The sequence below is a fragment of the Gracilinanus agilis genome, chromosome 4, assembly GCF_016433145.1.
Source record: "Gracilinanus agilis isolate LMUSP501 chromosome 4, AgileGrace, whole genome shotgun sequence".
In the NCBI taxonomy this organism is placed as follows: domain Eukaryota; kingdom Metazoa; phylum Chordata; class Mammalia; order Didelphimorphia; family Didelphidae; genus Gracilinanus; species Gracilinanus agilis.
In genome coordinates this window covers 157951624-157973815 of record NC_058133.1, presented here as the reverse complement: position 1 = coordinate 157973815, position 22192 = coordinate 157951624, and the positions used below count along the sequence as shown (strand labels likewise).

The 22192-nt window shown below is 35.1% G+C and overlaps 1 protein-coding gene across 1 annotated transcript; it reads right to left on the bottom strand.

Moving 5' to 3' along the window:
* Window positions 1–6953: 6953 nt before the first annotated feature.
* On the bottom strand, window positions 6954–21444 carry RAB4A (RAB4A, member RAS oncogene family). The gene is made up of 8 exons (XM_044674989.1): window positions 21441–21444; window positions 20666–20746; window positions 19095–19209; window positions 13805–13867; window positions 12299–12453; window positions 10584–10679; window positions 8408–8549; window positions 6954–7587 (listed from the first exon to the last, which is right to left on the bottom strand). The coding sequence occupies exons 1-7, from the start codon at window positions 21442–21444 to the stop codon at window positions 8434–8436; spliced, it is 630 nt and encodes a 209-aa protein (XP_044530924.1). The 3' UTR covers window positions 6954–7587; window positions 8408–8433.
* Between the last annotated feature and the right edge of the window lie 748 nt (window positions 21445–22192).

Sequence of the window (22192 nt, the reverse complement as noted above, 5' to 3'; positions counted from 1 at the left end):
TGCTGTAATCATAGTACGGAAAAAACTTAGGTTTTAAGACTTAGTCTTTCTCTTCCAATAAGTAGCCTCTTCTTCCTCCTATTTTGTTACTAGCAAAAGTAATGATCATTATATATGATAATGATAATAGCAATTAGTATTTATGTAGTGCTCTAAGGTTTGCAGAGAGCTTTTACATGTTACTCATTCCATCTGCAAAACAACCCTGGGATGTAGGTGCTATTATTATCCCTTTTATAGAGGAGATTGAAACTCCCTCCTTGCGACCTGATCCTTTTATGAAACTCCCTAGATTTGGCTCATTTATGCTTGGAAACTTGGTCTGGAGCTTCCTGTTTCCTAATTGGCACCTTCTCACCTGTGACTTTCAAGCTGGAAAATCACAGAGCTTCACCTCTGCCCTCTCTACAGAATATCCACGCTGCCCAGAAGCTTGGAGGGAAGATAGACTCAGGGCTCCCAGCAAGTTTAGTGCTTCAGTTCCCAAATTATTCTTAGCAGCCGAATATAGTAGGTAGTTCATCACTTCGAAAATAGATCATGCTACATTCCACATTCTCAAATGTTTGATATGTTGTGTAGGCTAGGGCAGTCACTTTTTGAACTTCCTCATTTATGAAGCTGTAGCTTGGCTACTGGGGTTTTTTTCATGGTTCCAGTGATAAAAAGCAAAGTCCTACGAGAAAATCAAGGTGGAACAGGAAATGATGGTGGTGTCTTAACTCTTAAGATTTGAGAAGCTTTGCAGTGCCCAAAGCTGTATACATCCCATTATTAAATAATTGTGGTTAAGAATGAAATAAAACATTTTTTTAAAAACCCTAACCTTCTTGGAATCAATACTGTGTATTGGTTCTAAGGCGGAAGAGTAGTAAGGGGTAGGCAATGGGGGTTAAGTGACTTGCCCAAGGTCACACAGCTGGGAAGTGTCTGAGGCCAAATTTGAACCTAGGACCTCCTGTCTCTAGGCCTGACTCTCCATCTACTGAGCCACCCAGCTGCCCCTAAAACATTTCTTTTAACATCTATGTATTACTTTTTCAAATGGCTACTAAACTAGGATATACTTTTTTGTCCCTAACTATCTAATAGAGCTGTTAGATACTGCTTTTGGCCTAGGAATGTCCAGAAAACATTGAGACTCTAGGGGTACAGTGAAACCACAAAGTCTGGAGACTTTGGGCTTAGTGTAATGATGGGAACCCTGAGAGCAGCCTCTGTAAGAAACTAGTTGGCCTCCTTCCTCCCGTCATGGCTTCAGAAGGCCCCTGTGGCCTTTGCCCTTGGCTCCTTGGTTGTATCCTTCGCCTTCCCTGCTTTAGAGGAAGCCAGACTAGCCAGTGTGTGTCTGTGTGTGTCGATGAAGAGGCTGCCCCAGGGTGGAGGCTGGATACTCCTGGCTCCCTTTCCATGCTCCCTGCGGGTCTCTAGTTAAGCCACCAGACCATTTCTTAAATGAGCAAAATAAATGGTTCTATAGCTTTTGGCATTGACGAGACTGCTAGTTCTTAGCAATGGACTCCAGCAATAGGTTAGCTTTTTTTTTTTTTTACCACTAACAGTTCCTTGGTATTTATTTCTACCAAATAAACTTGATAGATTAAACTTTAAAAATTAAACTGGTTAGTTGCTGTGGTGGAGGGGGAAGAACATGGGTTTGGAATCAGAAGACCTGGCTTATGTGTCCTTGGGCAAGTCACTTAACCTCCCTGGGCCTCGATTTCCTCATCTGTAAAACAAGCAGATGAAGCTGCTGAGGTCTTTTACAACTCTAGATTTATAATTCTACTTTGAAAAGGCGAGAAAATGACCTTTTGAGATGTTGAAAGGGCTTTTATGGCAATAGGTTCTGAGTGATCAGACACGTACAAAGCAGTGGAATTGCTTGTCAGCTCTGGGAGGAGGGAGGGAAGGGGGGGGGATATAAAATGAATCATGTAATCATGAAAATATTAAAAAAAATAAACTTACTGGCATGAAAAACATTTTTTTAAAAAAGTTTACCATAATACATACTTTCCTCCAATTTCAGGATCAGGGTAGGCAGTGGAGTGACTTAATTGCCACTGTCTCCTCCTTTTTTTAAAGCAAGGGGGAGCAAAGTAGCCCAGGCAGGGCCCAGGACTGGAACGACATCATTCAGGCATGATGTGGCCAAAGTAAATAAATGAATGCTGCTGGCTAGAACAGGAAGTTTATAGGGAGATAACAGTCTGTACCCACTACCTGGAAAAATGGCCCATGACATTGTTATAAACAAATACTTGCCTTTACAAAAGAAAAATTTCTTAAGACAACTTCAGCATTCAGTAGCTTTAAAATTCAAGGATGTATGTGTGTGTATGTGACAAATATGGCTTATATGTTAAATCTGATATGCAAAACTGGTTACTAAACCTCGCTTAAAATTCTTTTAAGAGCAATCAAACAAGTTTTGAAAATCAGATATTTACGTAACTCCCTCTGATGGCTTAGGAGAGATAACTTTAAAACTAAGAGATGATTAAAAACCCAATAAGGTGGTTGGTTTATTCAAAGCCTAAAAGATTAAGTTTAATTGATCCATCCATAAATTTCCATTTAAAAGAATAATGGAGAATTGCTTTATAAGAAAAAAAAACCTTAGAAGAACAAATGATATTTATACTTTCCTATTGGGTCAGAAACTTGTTGGAAGGCAAAAGGTTCCAATTTATCACAATTATGTAGATTCCCAAACTAAGATTGCTTTAAAAGAATAATTATCTGACTGCACGGGGCCAAACCTGAAAAGGACACTAAAACATGTGTAATCAAAGTAATAATATTTTTAAAAAATGATTTATTGAAACAATTTTATCACATTGTGGAATTAAGAAGCTACTGTTTCCTCACTGTGTGGGTCAGAAGAGTGGCCTCTCTCTCAGGCTGATGGGCTGGACTGACTGGTATGTGGTTCTGATCCGCCACTTCCAGCCCTGGTGAGGAGGAAAGAGTTCCGTGGCTTCAGGGGCTCGGAAGGGGCTGGATGGGAGGAGAGGGGTCCAACATGTGGGGAAATATTTAGCAGGTGCTGCCGCGAGGCTCTGGGACAGTGTGCAGTCAGCAGGGATCTGTTTCCATTGGAGCTGGACCCTCTGGCCTACATGGTCTGGGAGGTCTCCTGCTCCCACCCTTGCCTTTGACACTTGCAGCTGTTTCACTCTTGGCAGTCAAGGAGTTTCTCCATGCCTCAGTTACCTCATTTTTAACTGGAGATCAGCCTCGATCCCCTCTAGGGTCACCTCCAGCTCTATAGGCTGTGGCATCAGGGCCATGTTTGGCCTCTGCCTCCCCTTTATGGAGGGTGTGAAATGTCCTACGCTGAGATACAGAGAAATGCCATTCAGGAAGTGCCATCATCAGGACAGTGAATAAATGCATTTTCAATTAAGACACAGCAGTTGTTTTAGGGGACAGGCAGCAATGTGTGGTGGGCAGAGTGTTGGTCTTGGGTTCAAGTACTACTTGTGGCATCCTGGCTGCGTGACCCTGGACCCCTTAGCCCCTTGGGTCCTCAAGGGTTGTGCTGGGCAGGAGTGGTCAAATTCCTCACCTGGGGCTTCCGATACTGACAAAATATCTGGTCCGTTAAAATTAAAAAAATAAATTCAAACATACAAGTGTGCAAAATTAAGTCTACCTCCCCAAAAATCTCATTTCATATTTTATATGAAACTCCATGCTAAACATTAAAAGCCCCAGTTTAAGATTGAATAGAAATTCTTAAGAAATAGGGAGAGGGCTTCCGTATTAGGTAGTGAGTTACCCATTACTGGAAGTATTCAAGCAGGGGCTTCTCCTTTGGGAGGGGGAATAGAGAGGGATATATTGGGAAAATTAGGTGACATAAAACAAAAGATATCAATAAAACATATTTTTAAAAAATGATTTATTTACTGCCATCAGCAGATTAATTTTTTTTTTATTTTGTCAATTTTCTTTAAATGGCGGTATGGAAGTTGCCAAATGAAGAACCAGAGAAAAGATCTACAAATTTTTATGAGTCTAATGTCTCAGAATATTTGGAGCACTTTAGTCACTTGGGTTAACAACTTTATTCTCCTTTTTACCTCTTAAGATATCCTAAAAGAATATGCCAGACTTATTTTGAAGCTTTTATCCCAGACCCTTACACAACACATGGAAGGAAGTTGGGATTAACAAAAAGGGAATCTTTTATTTGGCGGAAAGGAGATTCTGGTGCTGCCTGTGTCGGCCTTGGTTTTCGGATGCCTTTTAGTCAGTGGATAAACAAGATGCCTCTTAGAAGGCATCGGCTGCTCTTAGCGTCTCTCCTGCAGTGAGCCTGTTCCGGTCCTCTAGCATTCGCAAAGCTTTCTGGGAGCGACATAAGCCTGGCGTGTCCTCCACAAACGTTTCAGTAGAGATCAGAATAACGAAAGAAGACTGTTTTGTGCATTTAAAGTCTGGGAAAAAAATTATATTGGGGATACCCAAATCGTGACAATCCTAGAATCTGAGCAAAAGCTCTTGAGAATCTAACGAGTTTGTGACGCGACTGAACTCTTGCCTTATGCTGGCTAAACAAGCACATGTTCAACATACATGCATACCATTAACATTTTCTTTATAAATAAAATACATTATACAGTCATTACAAGAGACAGGAGACACATGAAAACACTCCAACAATTAAGTATACTGCTTATCATACAGGGGCTGGGGAGAGTCTCATGTGGAAATAGGGAAAAACAACATTCACTAAGGATGTAAATGCCTTAAACACAAACTGCTGGACCATGTGGGTTTTCATGAAATGCTCTCCTATTTAATTAGTGGGCCACCAATTCAAATGCTCTACTTTTTAAAAAGATAATTTTTTTTCTAGCTCCAAGGCTGAAAAACCAGCCTTTTGTTGTAGCAAACTAAGGGAGGAGAAAGTATTTTGGTTCTTACCTTTGTAACTACTGCTCTAGAAAAGATTCCCCTGCAGTTACTCTGTATCAATAAGCAGTGCTTTCTGGCCTCTGAGGGAGGATGCCAAGGGAGCACAGCCACGTCCCCCTCACCGGAGCCGTGGCAGGGTCACTGTTCCATGAAGTCTGTTGCTAGATGTTAACCCAACAGAAAAGTTTCCATGTAACAAAGGAAACTATAGAGCTGGATGAAAGAAAAGTTACATGAGCCAGAGATACTTATTGATACATGAGCCCAGAATGCTTGAGTCTTCTGAAGTAGACAGAAAATAGATGCAGTTTGAAATGAATCATCTGAGTTTCTAATTCCAACAAAATCCCTGTATAAAAATATTGGTTTCTTTAGCTAGATTTCTAAGACTCTAAATATGCCCATCCTCCATGACAACTACACATACCTGAAGCAAAAATGTAAGTTTCCTACATTAATAATTTTTAATTTTATTAAAGAAGCACATTTAAAAATTAATCCACAATTCTAATTCCAAACAGATCTCAGAATTGTTTCTAACAAATAGTTGAAAAATTCATTTCTGCTACCATTCAAATAATCTAGAGGGGCTAAAAAAAAAAAAAAAGTAAATGCTTCTTGATAGTTTCATGACCAGTAATCAGTTACTAGGATGAGTAACTAAGAAGAATTTCTCTCTCCTGTTCTGCTTCCCAGTAGTAAAAGTTCCTTACTGAAAATTACCCGGGCTTGGTCTGCCAAAAGCTTTTATTATTTCAAAGAGGTACATGGTAGCCATGGTTTAGCAATAGTCATTCTACTTTCCACTTCCAAATTTAAGTTTAATCAAAATTAAAAGCTCTTGTTCTTTGCCAAGCTGACATAAGACCTTGTCAAATACACTTGTAATCCATGAAAAAAAAGCTATGTAAAGAACAGTGAATCCAAGTTGACAGATCTTCAAAAGTGAAGGGTCAAATGAAAAGAATATTTTAAGTGAAGTATTTCCTTAAGTTGCCAAAAAAATATTAAATTGAGAAATTCATTCAGGATGTGGATTTTTCAAAATAAGATATTGAAGGAGCTAAAAGCAAAACAAAAATAACACACACACACACACACACACACACACACACACACACACACACACACACTCTCTCTCTCTCTGATTCCTTCACCAAAACCACTGTTCATTTGCTTAGCTGCATCCTCAATCTTGGTTCATTTGTAAATCAGCATAGGTGACTTTTAATGAAAGGTCAAATTTAACTGAGTGGCGGCTATCAATCACTTAGAATAAGGAAAAGACACAAGGGAAGGAAAGATCAAGAAATATTTAAGATGAAGGATACTTTTTGCACTTTAGTACCAGACTTAAATAATACTGCATTTAACCATGAAGAGACATTCCATTGAATACATATTTATATAAGCATATATGCACAGATTCCTCTAAAGTAATGATATATTAAAATGTTAGAACAATTCTTCTTTTGAAATTGAAAATATAGTTTATGCTTTGATAACCCTATGTGAATTAAAAACCACAGAAATGTGATAATTGCAATAAGGCATTTTTAGATAGCTTGAACTCACATGTTTGTTTGTATTATGTAATTTTGACTCATACCTGAGAGACATGAATAACTTATCATATACCAACACTATGATTTAAATGCATGTCATGAGAGAAAAAACAGAAGAATGGAAGCTGAGATATCCGAGGAAACTAAATTTCTAAGAATGAGCCCAATGTAAATTTTCTAAAGAACAGTCTTGAAACAATAACATAACAAGAATAAGGACCCTGATGCTGTGATGTTGATTAGAAAAAAATAAAATAAAACAAATCCCTAAGCCAAGTAAGTGATTCAGATTCTACTCTTCAAAAGCTAGGTGGAAAAAATAGCAGCCTAGAAACATAAATGAAGAGTTTTGAAGATCCATGGTCACATGAATTTTTCAAAGGAGTGTAATATTTTTGTTTAGTATGTTTGGCTATGTGGAAAATACTTCAAAAACCAACAGAAACCTGTACAGGTAGATTTTCAATGGAAAAATCATTTTCCAATTTTATTTTCTTATATTAGTGAACTTTTAAAGTAATGACCTCGTTGTATTTCAAGTGTAAATCACGTAAACATTGTGTAGCATGTGGCAAAAAAATTAAATAGGAAATACACCGGCCATCAATGCCAGTGGCTTTGTATTTCAGGTCATAAATATAACCAAATGTGCAATACAACACAAACATGATGATAAAAAGCACTCCTCACAATTAACAAATTTTAGTTCATATGATTAAAAAAAATATTAAACTGCATTTAGTGCAACATTCTGTTATACCGTACATCATATACCATGCTTTGGAAACTTACTGCACTACAGTATATACAGGCAGGATACAGCAATGTTTAAATGAAAGGTGAAAGGGAAGATGTGAACAGAAAATTTTTACATCTATGTATACATCTAATTGTATTGTCCATTGAATTAGATTTATTATATATAATCTGCTGTGCCATACTGACTATCTTGCATAACACTTTGAAGTACTTGTTTTTTTTCCCTCCCAGCAATGGTCTACTTCAGACACAGAGTGGAAAGATCGTGATAAAAACGGCAGAACCTTGAAGCTTCATCAATCAGTTGCTTCCCAAATATCACTTGTATTTAGAGCTAGAAAACATTAAGAACAAAACAAATTATGAATTTGTATTTTTAAACAGATTTTGTTTAGCATGTGTCCCATTGTAAGAAACAAGTATGAAGAAACAGTCTGGCTGGCAGGAAAGAAAAAAGGGAAAGCTTTTGATAAATTGTACCTTTTCCTCTCAAGACTATACAAACTTTCCTTTTTTACTAAAGAGATCTGATCTTGTCAGATTTTCATTAACCCAAGAAAAATAAAGTAAATTCGTGTTTTACACATGTCAGAGATGCCAACTGGTTTAAATAGATTTTCAGAAGAAATCTATGACTTGGAAATAAAATGTAAGATCCTCAGTTTTGTATCATACATAGAGAATGTTTCCTGATGCTTATTTTAAAAACATAAAATGTTAACAGCAAGTTTCTAAGACAAGATATCAAAGAAGGCAACCCTTTGTTCACTTAGGGAAACAGAAATAAACAGTCAGATAAATTTCCACATATTAAGAAATTTCTAGCAGAACAGGATCCCAAATACAGAGCTGGAAGGAATCTTAGAAGTCACATAGTTTAACCTTCACATTTAATAGCTGAGTTGCAAAAGATGAAATGATTTGCTGAAGGCAGTAAGAAGTAGTAGAGATGAGATGCCCATGAGGGCTTCTTGCATCCTGCTCTCTACCACATGATTCCTCTCCTTTTTCATAATCTAGCTACAGAAGTCATAACACATTCATGAGCAGTAAGCTATGTAAAGAACTATGTAGCTTGCAGACAGATTAAAGTTAAATCTCAAGCAAAATCTCAAGCAAGTGAACAAAGGTATTTTCTTAGTGCCAAAGCCTACCTTAGGTTTCTAAAGTGTCCAAAAATTTAACAGCCACATTCTTGAGCACTTTGAGCTTGTGCTCGACGTGGGGATCTGAGCTGTCTTAAGGCAGCATCTCCGTATTGAATACCTGAGCCCATTCTTTCTGGATCCAGTTCACCTGGGGAAATCAACCAATATTTGTTTAAAAAATACTTTAAAATTCAATCTATCTATATCTTAATATTGCAGATACAAAGGTGATCAGCAATATAGACCCTCACATAACTTATAAACTAGGAAGAGTTGGGAGGAAATATGTACACAGATAATATCTAAATTAGTATATGACTAAATGCACAGGAGTGGATCAAACATAATCACATAAAAGAATCCAGGAAGAAGGAATATTTCTAACTGGAGGGGGGAAAGGGAGGATAATTTGGGGAAAGTTTTGTAGAAGAGGGTCATCTGTGAAAGAATAGAAGGATTTCAACAGGCACAGAGGTGAGGAAAGTCTAATACAAGAATGAGAAGCAGCAGCATGTAGAAATATATGGTGGTAGGAGAGGGTGAGATGAAAGCCAGGAATCACAAGTGGTCTAATTTTGTCAAATTGCAGAGTATACTTTGAAATAACACTGAAGGAGCAAATTGGAAGCAAATTGTGGAGTCTTGAATGCCAGTTTAAGGAGGCTGTATTTTATTTCTTAGCCAATGGAGAGTTCCTGAAGACTTCTGAAGAAGTGAAATGATGAGACTTGTTTATTAGGTAGATAGCTTTGGCAACTGTAACAAGGATAAATTGAGGAGGGAAGGAACTGGAAGCAAGGCAACCAGTTAACAAACAATTGTGATAGCGTAGGTAAGAGGTAATTTTGCCTTGAAATAGGTATGGTATTGACAGAGGGAGTGGAAAGAAATACCATTTATATGACGTATTGTGGAAGCAGAACCAATAGGATTCTATGGCAATAGATAAGGGGGAGAGATGGAGACAGAGTGAGAGGAAGAGAGAGAAGGGAAGGGGAGTTGAGAGAATGACTGATAGAGCAAGGTGTCTGATATAAGGAATAATGTTGGTAATTTAGGTTTCTATAATTACCTATTCACTTATTATTTTACCAATACACTTGAGAACCGTAGCTTTTTATCTTTACATTTACATACTGAGGCGAAGTCAAAATTCTATTTAATCTTCCAAATGGAATTAATTTTCAGAGATGTCTGACCTCAGACCAGCATATAAACCTGGGTAAGATACTTAAGTTCAATTGCCTAGCCTTTATATATGCTCTTCTGCCTTGGAATGGATACTTAGTATATTGATGCTAAGACAGAAGGTAGGGGTTAAAAAAATAAAAGATAGACCTAATGTGATATATTTATAACTATACCCATTCACTCTCCCTTTACTGTCCCATACTCCATATATGTAAAATAGTCTCCAGCTAGAAACTGCTCCAATCATACAGAATGTGCAACTCTGACTATTACACAAATGATTTTCCTGACATTGTCTCCTGCCATAAAATTGCCATGTATAACAAGAGTTTTAATAAAATCAGTCTTGATAAGAGATTACTATAGAAAGTTATTTTCTTCTGTCCAACAAGTTTAGGAAAATCTCTAATTGAAGTGGGAAAAAAAAACAACCCCAAAAAAACAAACCCCCAAAGAATTCCATGTCTTGCAATGCTATTACTTTATTTTTAAATTTTAAAATGAAATAAAAAATTCTCCAGTAAATAAAATTTTATTTTCTACCTTCCCTTTGCTGACAACAGATTTGAATAGTCGAACAAGTAAATTCCCTTATGAGCCATATCTAAAAAATATGTCTCATTCTGTACTCTGAATCCATCATCACTTATCTGGAGGTGGGTAGTATAATGCTCTACTCTCCACAGTTCAAGGGGCTTATTTTCTCTTCACTGTAGCTGAATGCTAAAGCATCTATTATAAGAATAGAAGAGCCACCAGAGATCAAAGCCCTACACATTTGACTAATGGCATTTTTGTTTTCACAGCCTGGGTGAATAAAGTTTCCCTAAATTTCTCCTGAAAATAATGATAAGCAATGCTTGCCATATAAAATGTAGGTATCACACATATACACACTACGTTATATATACAAAATATAAATAAAACTCTTTGTAAGGGTAGAGTTATATAGTAAAATTTACCAAACATTTCATTAATGGAAATTTTTTACCTGATTCAATTTTATTGAGTATTTTTCTTGCACACTGAACAAAGGCTTCTTCAACATTCTCCCCCGTTAATGCACTTGTTTCCAGAAACATAAGTTCTATATTTGACACAACAGAAACAAAACATAAAGCCCAAATTAGAATAATGGCAGTTGCTGAGGCACAGTTATATTCTCTTAAAAAGAACAAAAGAAAGAATTTCTGGTCTACCACTTAGATTGTCCAAGCATAAAATAATTTTACTGAAATTAATATTTCTTTGCTGTTTTATTATGAACCTAAAAATTTCCCTCACCTTATTGTTATGTAATCAAATGAGAATGTATTGACAAAATTAACTAATAAACAAGTTATACTAGTTTCATCATCTGGCCCACCTGAAGTTAATAAGCAATAACATTTAGTCAAAATTACCAAATAACTTCATTTGCATAATCTAAACCTATTTCTCCTTTAGGAGGCAATGCTTTAAGTAGAAAGTTAGGCATGAATACTTTTTATTTCTAAAGTTATACTTTTCATAGATTCATTGTTTCTGAATCATCATTAAAGGTTGCAATGGTATTCTTTTGACTCCTGTCATTTTGAGGCACTTTTTAAAGATTGGTTGGGAAGGATTCTGAGAGCAGTTTCAGCTTTTGCTGCTACTAAGCTGTTCTCTTGGCTCCAACTCTCTGCAATGGTATTCTTATTCATTCCTTTTGTATTCAGTGGAGTACCAAAAGGTAAACATACTTGGTATAGTGGAAATCAAACACTGGATTTAGAGTCAGAAGACCTAGTTCTAATTCCTACTTTGCCATTATATTAGTATGACCTTGACAAGTTGATCACTCTAGGCCTCAGTTTTCTCACCTGTAAAACTGAGTTGGGCTAAATGATCTCTAAGGTCCCTTCTAGTTCTAATCTGTTATCCCATGACTTCAATTAGAAAAGAAAACAAGCAAACAAACCCACTAATTCCCAAAATGCTTTTTCATATGACTTACATATGACCATCCTATATGTGTTGTCTTTTTCTACTGAACATGAGCAACTTTTCCAGTGCTTAGCTTTGTTGATGTTTTTGAGCCTGGGTCTTCCTAGCTCTCACCAAGCTAGAAGTGCAGAGATCACATAGAGGCCCAACCCCAATGATGACTGCGATGGAAGCTTAGACCTATTTCATTTTGGTTCTGGGCCAATTCACCTCTCCTTAGGCTCTTCTGGTGACCTCCTCCTCACGGAGGCTCATCACTTATATGGATGCCAGACAGTACGGATACTCAATCAGCTTTAGCATTACTGCAGCTCAGAACATCCAAACTTTAGCCTCCCCAGTGATACAGTCTACATGCCCAGCCAGTCTTCTGTTCATAATAAATGTCTAATAAATAATTATTCTGTGTCATTGCTATCTTCCTTCCATGAAATACTTGATCAGATCTGTTTACAAACAACAAAACACTTAGGTTAATTGAACATTTCCTCCTTCTCACCCTCCTAGTTGTTATTAATGAGACTCCTTGCCCCAACTCCTTCTCTTATGTTCTAGTACTAGGCAGCAAAACATTGAAAAAAGTCAAGAACTTTTTTTCCTCTTTTTTACATTTTTGATAACAGTAAAAACCTAACATTTCAAAATATTATAATAAAAATAGCTCAAGTAGATTGAAACATATCATATTAATAAAAAATATAACATGTAAACGAAATGGAATTTAGTAGGCCCCCCTACCATTTTCTTGGGCAAACCTGGAAGCTTCTAAGAAAGTAACTTCACGATCTGCATCCAGATCTTTTTTGTTCCCACAGAGTATTATGACAATATTTTGACTTGCTAGCATTCTTGCATCTGTCAACCAATTAGTAAGTGCATTATAGGTTTCTCGACTGCAAAATATAAGGTCACAAAATTAATAAAGTCTGTAAAATATAACTAAATTTTAAATTCAGAATACTATCAAACATTTAAAAGACCTTATTTAACATCGTCACCTTAACAGTAACCCCAAAACAATTAGTGAACCATAATAGAAATTTACAAAAATGAAAATGAAAATCTGATATGTTGATATCCTGTCATCACTTATTTGTTTCAAGCATGGAGAAGAGAGCATGTATCTAAGGGGAGAATCTGATTAATAAGGAGGCACCTACATGGGCTCAGTGGGTAAAGAGCCAGAACTGAAGACAGAAGGTCTTGGTTCAAATTTGGCCTAAGACACCTTCTGATTGTGTGACTGTGGGCAAGTCACTTAATCTTAATTGCCTAGCTCATCACTCTTCTGCCTTGGAACCAATACACAGTATTGGTTCCAGGACAGAAGATAAGAAACTTAAAATTTTTTTTGGTTCATAGGTTACTAGACTTAAAGAAGGACTAGAATTTAAGAATAATCAAAAGACAAAGCAAACTTTTGTATCACTTAATGCAACTGATACTTCTAACATTAAGGATCTGATTTTTTTCTCACTTTAATGATTTTTTTTTTTTGCTGATATGTCATCTAAATCCAGTCTGGATCAAAAAAATGTAATTCAAAAGTCACTGGTAAGGGTATGTGCTAAAAAAAATAACTGCCTTAAAAATTATATTTAATTATCTTTTGTGAGTATAAGTGTTTGGGTGAGTATACTACCCTTTCTAGTTCAAACTGAGAAAAAAATTGATTGTCCTAAAAGCACAATCTCTCTACATTACCAATCCTTTTGATGCAGCGTGGCTGACTCGGAAAGCAAATTGTGGGAGGTGAATGACAGAGCTATTTCTTGGTAGTATTCAAGCTCCTGTTCCATGAGCATTCTCAATAAATTGTCCCCGCAAAGGAAAACATTTATTGTTAGCAAACACTCATGAGACCTAAAATGTCACTGTTTTTAATACTTATGGGAACCATAAAATAACGTGTTGAGAAATATATTAAAATAATGTTCACTTTTTTCATCTAAATGCACATGTTTATGTGTCTACAGGAATTTCATGAACAGCAATTCAGAGAATACCCACATGTACTGAAATAATGTTCTATTTCATGGGAAGGCATGCAAATACTGAAAGATGAGGTAACTTGCCAAAGACCAGAGAAGAGTCAATGATGTTTATTAAACTCCAAATCATGCAAACTGAAGTTTAAAAAAATGTGAATCATAAATTTGTTAAACTATAGATGTATGGATTTCAGATCACAGGAAAAAGAACATAAAAATCACACTCTTTTGCTATATGTAAATTTTGTATTACCTGGTAATATCATAGACTAGTAGAGCTCCTGCTGCACCTCTGTAGTAACTTCTTGTCACAGACCTGAAAGAATAAGATTAGCTTTATTAACAGATTTGGAAGATTTTTCATTACTGTTTTAAACAAGATGTTTCCAAAGAAATAGAAAAAAGTTTACCTCTTAGCTCTGGGAACTATAAATGATAAAGATATGTACTACGGAAGAATTTATTTTAACTTTTCTAAGAGGGAACTAATGCATGTTCTATGAACACTGGGAAGGTGGTTAAATAGCACCCCTATTCTCTGTAAGCCTATGAAATAGACACAGTTGCTTCAAAGCAGCTAGATACTTCAGAAAAGCTCTTTGAAGGTAGAAAGAAAGCTAGAATAATGCCTATCTTAAAAAAAAAATTGAAAGATCCCAGTCAGTTTACTCTAAAATAAGGGAAGCTGTTAGAAATAAAATCAATTTTTAAAAACATCATAAAGTCCAAAAATAGTTCATAACAACCAAGATGCTTTTCTTATTAAAAACAAACCATGCCAGACAAATTGAAATTCTTTCTGAACTGGGCAAAAGACCTTTTACTTAGGCAGAGAGCAAGAAATATTAGTACCATAACTTCAAACAGAGACATACACTGTAGGTTATTTCCAAAATCTGGTTAGCCTTATAATCAGCAAAAATGAGACTCACTTCTTCAATCCCTTTTCAAGAAATCTGTCATTTTCACAAAGAAAGTAGTTTTAAGGTCGTCAGTTTATAGTTGGAAAAGCTTAACTCTTCATATCTTCAATGGACAAGACCAATGATTGATTCTATGCTACTATTTGGTCTTCCTTATTCCTGGCTCTAGGGTGCCAGTGAAGTTCAGATGTCATAGAAATATAGGACCAAAATTATATTCCAGAATCATGGCCATCTTCCTCCTAGAACCCTCTCCTCCTCCAAGCTTTGTTAATTCTATCTGGAGATAACACCATTCTCATAGCTACTTAGGCATGATACAAAGTTATCTGAGACTTCCTTTCTCTCTCATATCCAATCAGTTTTCAAATCCTATCATCTTGCTAGTGTAGAAATTAAATTAAAGCTGAATGAAAATGAAAGTGTTTGTAGTAGGCAGATCTGGCAAGTTAACTTGAATCAAATGAAGAGCCAGATGTTGGGTGAGGTCCACAGAATCCTGCAAACAGCTCCCAACCACCTAACTGCTATGAAAACAGGCAAGGTGTTGGAACTCCTCCCACCCTTCATGGGCCATGGAGACATGCTGGTAATTTTATTTAAGGTAGATGGAAAATTAAAAATGTTTCCTATCCTTAAACTCTCTGGGGCGACTGTAGTAAAGGAAGCTATAAAAAATGGCAAATGATGGGAGGGCGGAAATGAGTTTCTTATTCAAAACTCCTCTTAAAATAACCTTAAAGATATGATAATACAAAGTAGGCTGAACTGTTTCCCCATTGTTTTCCTCATGTCATAAAGGCCAAGCTCCTTTTATAAGAAGGGAAAGAGAAGTCCCTTAGCTTTAACTGTAGTACTTTCTAAAAAGTAAAGATACAAACTAAATCACATTTAGGAGCAGTGGTCATCTTCCCCTTCCATCCTCCTCACCACTCCCAACTAAAAACTGTCTTTTATTTCTAGCTTCCCTATTTTTGATGGTGACATCATTTCCCCAGTTATCTATGGAACCTAGGAGTCATCTTGGACTCTTCCCTTTCTGTTACATCCAATCAAATGTCATTATCTACTTTATCAGCATGGTATATCATGCCTGTTCTCTTCTTTATACTCACTGGTATTACTCTATTTTAAAGGCCCTCATTTCTCAGGTGGTCTACTATAACAGCTTCCCATGTGGTTGGTTTCTTCTCTCTTCCCTGTCCAACCCACTCATTTTTCCTTCCTAAAAAATCATCAGTGGCTCCTTATTGCCTATGAGTTAAAATAGAAATTTCTTCCTCTGGCATTTAAGGCCTAATAAAATTTGGCTGGTTCCAAACTACGCGACTTTTCCATTTTTATTTCACTCTATTCTTTCTCTCCCCACTTCCTCTACCCTTAATTGTTCTCTAATCTCAGCCTGTCTTATTTTGTCTCAGTACATTGCAAGTTGGACATCTCTTCTGCCTAGAATATACTCCTCTTCATCTCTCTGACTATTGAAATCATATTCTTCCTAGAAGGCTCAGTTCAGGTGCCATCTTCTCTATAAAGCCTTCCATAATCACACTGGATGAAAGCTATCTTAATTCTTTCTTCTCAGATTTTCTTATACCCCTTTGCATGAAATTTTCTTAACTGTAAGTAGTTTTGACTATATGACTACTGAATGATTGTATAAGTGGTTGGATAACTATATCTAAAGGCCAATTATCAAGAAGTACTGGAAGGTACAGGAGTACTTTATATACAGGAAAGTAAATTGAGTATTTATAAATTGTTTCTGAGAACTGGTAATATATATGATATTTTAAATTTGTAAGTTAAGTATTTACTAAATTTTTGAAGGATATTAGTTTAGAAAGTCTGGCATATGATAAAATACAAAAAGATTTTGATATGTTAAAGAACTGATATATTATTAAGTTGAATAGAGATGAATGCCAATGCAATTAAAATAAATTTAATACATTATTAAATTACTAATGTAAATAACCGGTTAGCCAAACTATATGCTAGAAAAGATACCTTTAATATGCTTTTAAGTGAGGAAAAATATCTTCATGTCTTAGAAATATAGGAATGTCAGATATTGAAATTAAATGATACAAGGAATAATAATGACTATAACATTAAGAAAACTCATCTTTCAATGACAAGAATTATTTTCGTTAAAAATAATTCCACACATTTATGTGGAAATTTGTTATTAAAATTTAAAAAATGTGCTAGAAAAGAAAAAAAGCTAGACACAGTGGATAGAGCTCCAGGCCTGGATTCTGGAGGACCTGGATTCAAATCTATTCTCAATGACTTCTTAGCTGCATAACCTTGGGCAAGTCACTTAAGCCTGATTGTTCAGTCTTTGCCACTCTTCTGTCTTCAGAAGGTAAGGGTTAAAAAAATTTTTTTTCTTAGAATCTGTAGTTGACAATGCTGCAGTACATTATGACAAGAATATAGGTTCCCAGAATGACATATTCCAATGCATCAAAGGTTTTTGGGAAAAGACCCACTTGGATAATCATATTTTTCATCCAGTTTATTTTACTAATAAACATATCCTTGAGTTAATGCCCTTGAGTTGATCATTTGATCTGTATTAAAAGATTTATCTTGGAAATACTTTAGAAAACATCCATTCTATATTATTTCTTTAGCTAAAATAAATGGCATTACTTTAAAATATCATGTCTCAATTCCAGCAATCCAATTATGATCATTTGTTAGACTGTAATTATTTAGTAATAATATATTTTTATCTTTAAATACTGTATTAAATTTAACAGATGTCTTTTTTAAAAAGCTTATTTCAAAACTCTAAGGATCTGTGATTTTATTGCTACGGGTTATTCCTTTCACTGATAAAGATTTAAATACAGGTACAACTTGTCTTTAAGAGTTGCCGTGACCCAAAAATTCATCACTCAGGAGATAAGTCACTTCAAAACAGCAAGGCTCAGTCCTCAGACAGAAATATTCTATTAATGAGTCTGTACTCCAAAGTTTCTCAGGTTGGTAGCATGTGACAGGACCTACATTCTAATAATTTATCTTTCAAGAACTGAAGGTCACCTTGTGCCATGTTGAAGCACTGGAATAGGACTTTAGTGGAGATTAAAAAAAAAAAACAAAACAAAAACCTAAGGCTTGGTATAGAAAACATAAGCACTTCAAAATACTGGTCTTGGTTAAATATGATTTATAGTTTTGTTTAGTAAAATTAAAAAATGAGCTTGTATGTTCACAGAGCTTTGTAAAACTGAATCTTCTGGTTCAATACTCCTGGAGTTTCTCCTTTGGACTTAGTATTGGGTGAATGAGTAGTTGGCCTTCCTTTCCTGGCTTCTAGAGAGATTAGTTCTGGAGAGGCTTCCTTCTCCTGAAGGAGGCTGCATTGGTGGAACCTTTGTATAAGATATCACCGGATCCTCTGGCTGAGGGTTAACAAGCCCTGCTAGGGCTGAGCCAGACACCGAAGCAACATTTAGTGTGATAGGTTAGACATTTTCTCTACTCTCTTCTTATATTTCTCTTTCACTCTTTCCACTTCTTTGTAAATAAGTTATTAAAAGTCATTTTGACTTGAGCTATAATATTTTTAATTGGTGACCACAATATTACTTTAGAATTCTCATATTTTAGTCAAACCCCTAAATTTAATCTCTTACATTTCCTAATTTGACTTGTACAGGACACTATCAAGTTTTATAAGCATTTACATTGTGAGAATAAAGGGAATACAAAAACAATGAATCTAATGAAGAGGAAGAAAGGATGAATGATAAAAATGAATCAACATTTTAATTTGAATTGGAAAAGTAATAACATGGAATGGGGGGGAAAGGGCTGAATAGAGAGTCAAAGGAACTGGCCTCAAAATCCTGGCTCTAACATTTATTAGTTACAGACTTCAGGCAAGTCTCTTCTCTCTGGGCCTCAGTTCCCTTACTTATAAAATAAGGAATTTTGAACTAAATGACCTCTAAGGTCCTTTTATCTGTAAACATTTATGATTCTTTAATACAAGAAAAAAACCTCATAAACCTTTCGCAATAAACATTTTTATACATAATTCTAGGGAATTACTTTTTTTAATACGCAATATATCTTATCCTTTTTTTTTGAGGTCTCATTGTAGAGGGTATATTATATATCTGGTTCAATGTTCCATATTACTTAATCTACTTTTCACATGAACATAGCATATAATAAATGTAACTTAATCTTTGGTTATTTTAGATCTCACAGTTCGTTCAAGTCATTATTATAAACACAAATTATAATTATATAATACCATAAATGTAGAAAGTTTAGGATACTGCATGGAATAATGACTCTAAAACATACCCTGAGGAAAAGGGAATTTTTAGAATTTGATTCTTTTTTTTTGAAAGTCATAGAAAAATAGAGTGAATTTATAGGAAAGAAAAGCAATGTATCCCATCTTTATGTAAAATTAGAATAAAATATTCTTCTAGTAATTAGACTATTCCCTGGGAACAAGTTAGGTACTTTCAGTAGTATATTAATTTTCATATCACTAATAAGTCTTTAGTAAACACTGTTATAGAAAACAAAATGGAAATTTTGAAGTTTTTCCCTTTTTCTTAAGTTAAAATAAAAAATTTTAAATACCTGAATCGTTCTTGTCCTGCTGTATCCCATATTTGTAATTTTACATATTTGCCACCTACATTTATTATCTTTGAACCAAACTCCACACCTATAGTGTGATTTGAATCATCTTTAACTAAAAAAAGAGAAGAAAGACAAAATATTTATATTTAGGGCATTTAGAAAACATTTTTTTTTTTTTTTGCAAAAAAAAAAAAAAAAGAGAGAAACATTTTAGATATTACCAAATTCATTCCACATATAGAAAATTGGTTGTTTTATTCATTATTTTCAAATTATGTTCTGTTGCCCACATTTTATGGTAAGCATAAAAATCAGGGAGTAGATTGTAATAAAAATTGAGCATGTGGCTTGCTGATAAAATTAAACAACAATCAATAATATTTATTGAGTTTCTATTATGCTTCAAAAAAGAATAGTTTGTGCCTTCAAAGATTTGATACATCTTTTCCTTAACCAAAGTTTAGGTTTTGATGTGGCCAGTTCTCATCCAATTCTTTATCTACTGAATGAATTATTTAATATCTCACTGTGAACACATATATGTGAATACACAAGGTGTTACTTAAAAAAAATTATATACTTAGTAACCACCACCACCAAAAAACATTTAAATAAACAGGTGTGACATTTTGCAAGTGTATTTTTAAAACTTCCCTGACAATCTGAGATCTGAGAATAACCCATACTCAGATGAAAGCTAAAGTGACATAACTAGCAACTGTCCTGAAATATGTACAGAAGAGGAAAACTGGAGGGACTCCCAAAATTAATGGTATAGGAAGAAAAAGAAAAACCCTTTTGAAATAGTTGTTTGGTTTCCAGGGAAATTTGTGGTTAATCAGGAAATTTTGGATATACTTGCTACAGATACCATTATTTTGTTTAAAAAATTTTTAAAGTAGTAGGATTTAGTAAAAAATCTCTAATATAAATTCAAAGTCATTTGCCAAGATATCTAAACCAACTTTAAAACTGTAGTCTGCAAATTTTACTCATCTTAAAAAACAGAGCCCAATTCATTAATACATGCCATTTTTTCTTTGAGTTATTACCGGATTTTACCAAAGATATTATGTCTTTATCTACTTCCCCAAATCACCATTCCAATCTCCTAAAATTCCATCTCTTCTTCAAATCCTGGCCATGTAGGGCCAAACTACAATATGGTTTCCTCTAACCACTAGGCATAGAACTCCCACATTTATCTCTCTTAATCCAACTCTTAAATGTACTTACCTGAATAGCATAGAAAATAGAAGTACTTTGGCATATACATGTTCGAAATAATTAACATAGGCTTATGAAACTTTACTACAGAATTATAACACTTACTTTGTAAGCTCTCAACCAAATGCTAGAACAAATATTATCAAATGAATTTCTTTCATGCAACATAAAACAAAAGAAAACAAATTCCCTTTCAGACCACAGCTGTGGTTCCAGGAAAATATTTTAAAATTTCTGCTGTAAATAGATATTAATAAAATAGTCAGAAAGCAGTGTTATGCACATATGTATACACTCTACACTTGTATACACACATGAACAAGTTGCAGATAATCACTTACATTTCTTTTCAATAAACTGATGAAGTAAGCACGATTTGCCAGTTCCTGCATTTCCAATTACCAAGAACTTAAATAGAAAATCTGAAAGACAAAAATGATGTGAAAAATCAATGACTTCATCTGTTCTTGGGTTATGATTATAAAATGAAAAGGGAAAATGTGAATGAAGTGTAATTCCAGCTTTTTTTAACCTAAACATTTTGAAAAAAAAAAAGGAAATTGAATACAATTTCATGAATAAAGCATGCAAGATGACAGTTTTTTTGGGGTATACTGTCATTTCTTGCTAACTTTATAAACTATTGGTAAGGTAAACCTACTTCTCTCTAAAGTCACCAACGAGAAGGGCAATATATGAAACAACAACAACAAAAATCAACAAAAGAATTTAACAAAACATCTATAGTAACAATGATCATGAAAAACAAAAAAAGTCAAAATAATGAAAGACCACTCAACTGGCCAGGCAGAAGTCAATGTCCCCACCTTCTCTGCTAAACTGTTATCTTTTAAAGACAAATCTGATTTGGGTCTATTCAAAAGATTTTTTTTTAAACCCTTAACTTCTGTGTATTGGCTCCTAGGTGGTAGAGTGGTAAGGGTGGGCAATGGGGGTCAAGTTACTTGCCCAGGGTCACACAGCTGGGAAGAGTCTGAGGCCGGATCTGAACCTAGGACCTCCTGTCTCTAGGCTTGACTCTCAATCCACTGAGCTACCCAGCTGCCCCTCAAAAGATTTTCAATAGACTGTCTCTATGGAAAAAATACACAATACGCATCTTGGCATCTATTATCTTCTAAAATCTGGTTTCCAACAGTGTTGGTCTCAACTAATATTTTTCTTCTTCACACATTCTGATTCCTACAAAACTGACTTGATAGCTGTTGCCCTTCCCTCCAACATTCCATATCCTACCTACATACTTTTGCATAGATGATACCACATTTAGAATGTATGCCTCTTTTCCTCTACTTCTTTTATGCAAAACTCAGATGTCACTGCTTACTTGAAATCTTTCCTGATCCTTCTAGTTGTTAGTGCTCTCTCTAGAAATTTCTTTATAAGACTTAGCATATACTTTATATTCACTTATTTGTGAACATACATGTAAAATATGCATACAAAACAATGTGTGTAAATAGAATTAGCTCTTTTATTTATATTATTCATATTCATTCATTCATATATATGAACTGTTATTCATTCTTTATAGACTTTAGCCACCAGGAATATGTCACCCCACCCAACTTAGAATTAAGTGGCAAGGGAGGAGGTCTATGACCCACATGTGCAAATAAGTGACAAATCAAAAAGAAGTGACTGCCCCCTGGGCAGTCCAAAACAAGGTTGAGACTGTCATTTGTCCATGTAGAACTGGAGGGTGGATGCAGGAAATGACGAAGAGAACTATCTTTTAAATATGATGGTAACTTCCAATGGAAGGGATTTTTTTGTCTTTTGAACCTGGCCTTGAAGGAGCTTGGGTTGAGACTTCAGACTGCTTCCTTTTGAATTGTCATGTGGAT

Coding starts and splice junctions, on each gene's coding strand:
- RAB4A (XM_044674989.1), bottom strand. Junction 10,680..12,298: donor CAGGTTTGCCCAAGAAAATG/GTAGGGGGGCCT, acceptor TGTCAAATATAG/AACTTATGTTTCTGGAAACA. Junction 8,550..10,583: donor ACTCAATAAAATTGAATCAG/GTAAAAAATTTC, acceptor TGATTTCCCCAG/GTGAACTGGATCCAGAAAGA.